Genomic DNA, 6,928 nt, shown 5'->3' on the forward strand with positions numbered 1-6,928 from the left:
CCTAAAAGGTTAGTGTCTCTTGAGAATCTTTTTGACAAGCATGACCACTATGTCAAGGGATAGAGGTAATCCAAATCTGAATCAACCATGGAGGTTGAACAAGTTAACATGGGAATGGAAAGAGATCCAACTATGATTAATATTGGTAATTTTTGTTTAGTATAAGAAAAAGAGAATTTTTTCTAACTTTTGTACCAATACATGGATATTTTGGCCTACTCATATGATGATTTGAAATATTTCCACCCGAAAGAGGTTAAGCATGACATACCATTCAAATTTAGTTTTGTGCCTTATCAGTAGAAGAAAAGGAAATATAATCCAAATATTTCAAAAAACATTCTCTCTGAGATCAAGAAGATGTTGAATGCAAGGATTATTTTTCCTATCCATCATTCAAAATGGATAGCCAATATTGTCCCAGTTTAGAAGAAGAATGGGGAAATTCATATTTGTGTGGATTATATCTAAATCAAATGTCACTGAAATATAATTACCCCATGTTGGTAATGGATGAAGTCTTACAGACAATGATAGGTTCACAGATGCTATCTATGTTAAATGGTTTCTCAGGCTACAACCAAGTGTAGGTGAGCGAAGAAAACCAACATAAAACTACCTTCCCTACTCCTTGGGGCACATTTGTATACTACAAGATACCCTTTGGATTAATTAATGTTGGTGCTACTTTCTAGTGAGTGAAGGACTTAGCCTTCCGATATTTTCTAGGCAAGTTCATTATAGTTTATCTTATCAATTTGACTATGCTTTTAAAAGAACATCAAAGTCATTTTTATCATCTGCAACAAGTGCTTGAAATATGTTGATAGCATATAATTTCTCTCAATCCTAAGAGGTCAATTTTTGGGGTGACTAAAGGTAAAATTCTTGGACATGTAGTGTCTAGGGAGAGTACCAAAATTGATTTAGAATGGGTCAAGTCTATCCAGAGTCTTACTTTTCTTTCAATTAAGATGACGGTTCATTATTTCTTTGGTAAGGTTGACTTTTTGAGAAGGTTCATACCAAATTTTGTGGAGAAGAATCATCATATCATAGATATGATGAAAGAAAATCCACTTTCCATTGGAGTTCAAAAGGTAAAGTTGACTTCAATGAGATAAAGGAGGCCATTACACATTCTCTAGTTCTAGTTTTCCTAGACTATACCAAGGAATTCATCATTGTACAACTATACTTTGAAGCATACCTTATATTTCATCCTAGTGGTGAAAAAATGAAGGGATTGAATCCCCTATAGCTTTCATGAGTCATCCTCTCAATTCTCATGATTTTAAATACTCATCTATGGGGAAACATGCTTATGTTATGATTAAAGTAGGACATCATTTCAAGTTTTTACATCCTCAACTCACATGTCATTGCAAAAGTACCAGATTCAACAGTCAAGCCCATCTTGACTTAGTAGGAGTTTGGGACCAAGAGGGGTAAATGGATTATAAAAATCCAAGAGTATGACATGGAGATCAAGACCACAAAATTGGTGTGTGGAAGAGGTTTGTGTCAGCTAATCACTGATAATAAGTTTAAAGAAACATCTGCAAGTGAGGGAGAGATCATTAAAAGTGTTCTTACAGTCCTATTTGTGAGCACAACATATGAGTGGTACTCCAATATTGTATATTTTCTCACTTATGGAGAATGTCCTAATCACCTATCATGAAAGGAGAGGGCACTTAATCTCAATGCTAAAAACTATGTTCTATGGGACAATAGTTTGTACAAGAGGGTATTAGATGGCACATTCTTGTGTTGTGTGGGCAAATCACAACAAGAAAAGTTGTTGGAATCCTTTCATAACTTAGTGTGTGGAGTACATTTCTTAGCTCCAGTGTAATGGAATCATGTGTTGATGTGTTTTTTTGGTTGTCATTAATGTCAATCTTGATATTTCAGATTGCACCTGAATGTCTATGGTGCAGAGTTGTATTGATGTGTTTTTGATGTTGCAGTTGTTCTATTGGTTGTTCTGAAAGTGCTTAGATCCATAATTTATTTCTGGTGTTGAGTGTTGTTGTTATCTTCATTGGATATAGTTTCAATATTATGGATATGATAGTTATGTGGTTCAGAAATATCTTTGTGTTCTCCAGGTGTTGTGGCATTGTTCATTGTTGGTTGTGAGATTCTATGTTTCACCTATCCTTAGGTTCGGATATGATTTATGGAAGCACTTTTGATATGTTATGGGTCTCACCATAGTGTGTGGAGATCCAGATTTGAGTTATTTGAATTAGAAAGTATGTTTTAATTGTTAATTACTTATATGGATGTGTAGCATGTGGATATGTTGTTGGTAATGTTCTAGTAATTGCATATCGGTGAATTAATCATTGGAAGATGTGTTTTGGTCCTCTCTTTCTCTTGGAGTGGCTAAGTGTGTGTATTTTTGCTTCAGAAAGTTTATTTTGATTCAGGAAGACTTGGTTTATTCTTTGATGATGCATCTTTTATATAAGGATGTGTATGATTGAGTTGTGTAGAGAGGTGTGCAAGGAAAGTGTGATGAATATAGATGCAAGGATAATCGGTAAGGTTTGGTGAACAAAAGAGGAAGAGTTGTGTTTGAATGATATGCAAGTTGTGCTAAGACCATGATAGATATTTCAAATAGAGTATTGGCAGTTGAGATCAGAGCTGTGTATGTTGATGTTGGTCACTTGATGCAAATTTCAAGGATGGCTTCATGATATTTTCAAGTCATTTTTGTATCTTGTCCTAAGTATAGTTAGCTTCAGGTTTTGCAAGTCCTCTTTGTATCTTACCCCATGAGAAATTAGCTCTTTTCTTTGTAATATAATATACATAGTGGATATATTTTGTGGGTAGGTACTCACCATGGTTTTTCCCTGTTTGGGTTTTCCATGTATAAATCTTGGTGATCATATGCTGGATGAGTGTTGTTGATTAATTGTTTATGTATTGCACTTAATTTTTGTTTGATTCACCCCTCCTCTTAGTCCTGCCTTGGGTTCAACAATTATCAAAGAAAGGTTCCCCTTGAGTAAGCTTAACCACTTGAGGTAGATCCAGTATGGCACAGGACGCGCATTACAAAGTTCCTATATTTGATGGTACACATTTTTCATACTGGAAGGAGAGAATGGAGTTGCATTTGGAGACATTATAGAATGGAATTTGGGAAATCATTCAGATGGATATACACCTCCGTGGGGGGGTGTTCAAACCATGGATGAGATAAAGTTGAAGGAGACTAATGTGAAGGAAAGAGCTATAATTTCCAGTTGTATAAGTGATTCAGTGTTTGTAAGAGTGAAAGGATTGAAGGAAGCATAAGTTGTATGGGAAAAGTTGTGTTTAGCATATGAATGAGATCCAAAGACAAAGAAGGTTAGGCTAATGAATTTGAAGGATAAGTGTGAGTACCTAAGAATGTTGGAAGATGAGAGCATTGAGAACTATATTGATAGAGTGATTCATCTTGTTGATGGCATTAGTGTTGTTGGTGGACATTTGGAAGAATGTGATGTTGTTCATAAGATCATTTTGACTTTGCCTAATTCCTACAAGTCGTGGATGTGATATAGAAGAGGGAAATGATCTGAGTAAGTATACCATCGATCATCTTATGGAAACCTTAGCAGCCTATGAGATTTCATAAATGGATCAAGAGAAGAGAAAAAAAAGAGAATCAACATTTAATGTTTCAAGACTTGATGATTCGGAATGGAATGGAGATCTAGACGAAGCTAAAGAAAATTTTGTGAGAATATTGTTGTGAAGCACTCAAAAATAAAAAGGTAAGTTACCTCTAAAATGTTTTTCTTGTGGTAGAATTGGACATTATGATTCTAATTGCAGTTATAGAGAAGACTATAAGAGTCTGGGTGATAATGAGAAGAACAATTTTAAGAGACACAATCTTAATAGAAGAGAGAAGATGGCCTTATGTTCTATTGAGGAACATACATCAGAAGATGAAGTTGATAATGATTTGAATGAAGAATCCCTATTTTTGGAAATTAAGGATAAAGAGAATGTTTTGGAGAATCTAGAAGAATAAAAATTAGTTAAGACTACATTGCATGCTAAGATAGAAACGAGTACATGGATTATAGACTCTAGATGTTCAAATCATACGACCAGTGATAAAGATGGGTTTATTAATCTCAAGAAGTATGATGGAGGATTAGTGAAGTTTGATAGAGAAGATGGTGCAGTTATTCAGGGTATTGAAAGTGTTTCTATTGATGGTAAGCATAAGACTGGTGATGTTTATTATGTTAAAGGATTAAGACATACTTTGTTAAGTGTTAGTCAAATGTGTAGAAAAGGAAATGAAGTGTTAGTTAGTAGCACCAAATGTGTGATAAAAAAGGAGAAGACTAATAAAAGAGTTGCAAAAGGAGTTAGAACGGGTGGAAATGTATATTATATCAAGGACATAAAGGAGAATAAGTGTTTGCTAGCATACAAGGTTAAGATTGTTTCAGTTGTTCCAAAGAAGATAAGTGATTTAGAAGAAAACAAAGACAAGGAAACAAATGATGATTATGATGAAGAAGATGAAGAAGAGGAGGAGGAGGAGAATTTAGAGAAAGTTCCTGCTAAGTATGATCATAAGAATCACTTAGAGAATCAAATAATTAGAGATAAGACAAAAGGTGATCAAACAAGAAGGAAGTATGCAAAAGCTTGAGATCAAGTTAATTGTTGTTTTCTATCAGTGACTAAGCTGAAGACTTATGAGGAAGCAAGAAAAAATGAAATTTGGATAAAAGCAATGGAGGAAGAACTAAATTAGATTCAGAAGAATATGACTTGGGAGCTAGTACCTAGACCGGTGGATAAGAATGTAATAGGAACTAAGTGGGTATTTAGAAATAAGTTGAATGAGAAAGGACAAGTGAGAAGGAATAAAACAAGACTAATATGTAAAGGATATTATCAAGTGGAAGGTATAGACTTTGAAGAAACCTTTTCTCTAGTAGCAAGGATGGAACCTATTCGGATGTGTCTTGCATTTTTCTTCTTACAAGAGTTTTAAATTTTATTATATGGATGTCAAATCCGTATTTTTAAATGGAAATCTAGATGAATAAGTTTACATTAAGCAACCAGATGGATTTTGATTGACAGAAGACCCAAATATGGTATGCAAACTAAATAAGGCATTGTATGGGCTTAAACAAACACCTAGAGCCTAATATGCAAGATTGGACAAATATTTGCTTCAATAGAATTTCAGGAAAGGTACAACAGACAATAATCTTTATTTCAATATTGATGCGGATAAGTTGTTGAATGTTAGAGTTTATGTTGATGATATTATATTTGGAGGAAATGATGATCTATGTAAAGAATTTGCTAAGGAGATGAAGAATGAATTTGAGATGTCAACGATTAGTGAGTTGTCTTTCTTTCTTGGGTTGCAAGTTGTTCAATTGGAAGATGGAATTTTGTATTTCTCAGAGCAAGTATGTGAAGAAAATGTTGAAGAAGTTTGGTTTTTCTGATTGCAAACCAGTTACAACCCCTTTAACTATTGGATGCAAGTTGAGAAAAGATGACGAGTCTCCAGAAGTTGAACAGAATAAGTACAGGTCAATGATTGGTGGAATTTTGTATTTAAATATGTCTAAACCAAATATCATGCAGGCTATTTGTCTGGTATCTAGATTTCAGGCAAATTTGAAGGTGACACATGAGAAACCTGTGAAGAGATTTTTTCAATATTTGAAAGGTACTGTGGATTATGGACTTTGGTATTAAAAAAGGTGGAGATTCTTTGTTGAAATCCTATACTAATTCAAATTGGGTCGAAAATGTTGATGACCAGAAGAGTACTAGTGGTGGTGCATTCTTTTTAGGGGACAAATTTGTTGGAAATTGACACTCATCCAGTTCAGTTGTGTTGTCATTGATCGAAACACACATCATTTTGGGTTGGACACTTAACTGATATTCAATGGTATTCATGATTTGGCAACCGACATTCAAGTCATTCAGTAGACAAGGGAAACTGGCAAACTAGGAACCGGTATATGAGGCCAACATAGGCAATTAATTCAAAAGGTTTACATGACAACAATCAGTGGCATCGGTCATGAAGTTTAATGTATTTATTTTTGTCTAGGCCGACATGTAAATAAATTGTAATATCTTTGTAAGCCAACATAAGGCATTCATATTTATGATTGGGAAGGGTATTTAAGTCAGTTCAGTTAGGTTATTTTGGATATACATACAGAGAGAAGGAATATATAGTGGTGTGATATTGTGCGAGCAATGTTGATCAACTAAATGCAAATATAATATTATGTAGTAGGCCCTAGCTATTGGTTTAGAGGTTTGTGATGTGAAGTAAGTTACCGATAAAGGAGGACACAGTGAAAACCGGTATAGACAATGCTTGAACCAGAACTCATCCAGCATAGTAGATGCATTCTCTAAGTTCAGAATTTTGTTTGTAAACTAGTATTTGGTGTTTGTGGTTAGTGAGGCTCCTTTTGTGTTGAGCAGTGCATTATAGGTTGTTGGCATTCTTGCATGTGCAGGCCCCTATTGTAATATTTATTAATTTGGCTAGTGGATAGATACTGTAGGTCACCAATCCCACCATGGTTTTTTCTCTTTGATGTTTTCCATGTATAAATCTTTGTGTTATGGTGTATGTTATTGTGGTTGCATCTTTTCTACTTACTATTATATTCTTTGATGGTTACCGGTTACTGAATTACTTTGTTAATAAGATTAAAATTGATCTCACTAGTAGAACACTAATTCACCCCCCTCCCTCTCAATGTTCTTGGATTCCAACAATTGGTGTCAGAGCCTAGTACCTTGGAGTAAGTCTAACATCTTAAGGAATATCCTGAATCCGAAATCCATGAAGATGAGTATGGAGAAACAAATTAAAGTAGAACTTGAAGATTATGATGTTGAA

The 6,928-nt window shown here is 34.4% G+C and overlaps 1 protein-coding gene across 1 annotated transcript; it reads left to right on the top strand.

The window, feature by feature from the left end:
* The first annotated feature begins 5,433 nt into the window (after positions 1-5,433).
* On the top strand, positions 5,434-5,754 carry LOC131859066 (uncharacterized mitochondrial protein AtMg00810-like). The gene has a single exon (XM_059212588.1). The coding sequence runs from the start codon at positions 5,434-5,436 to the stop codon at positions 5,752-5,754; it is 321 nt and encodes a 106-aa protein (XP_059068571.1).
* The last annotated feature ends 1,174 nt before the right edge of the window (positions 5,755-6,928 follow it).

This window comes from Cryptomeria japonica, chromosome 10 (genome assembly GCF_030272615.1).
Source record: "Cryptomeria japonica chromosome 10, Sugi_1.0, whole genome shotgun sequence".
NCBI classification, from domain to species: Eukaryota; Viridiplantae; Streptophyta; class Pinopsida; order Cupressales; family Cupressaceae; genus Cryptomeria; species Cryptomeria japonica.

Bases quoted from the DNA above. Each gene is read 5' to 3' on its own strand.
- LOC131859066 (XM_059212588.1), top strand. From the start codon at position 5,434: ATGGAATTTTGTATTTCTCAGAGCAAGTATGTGAAGAAAATGTTGAAG.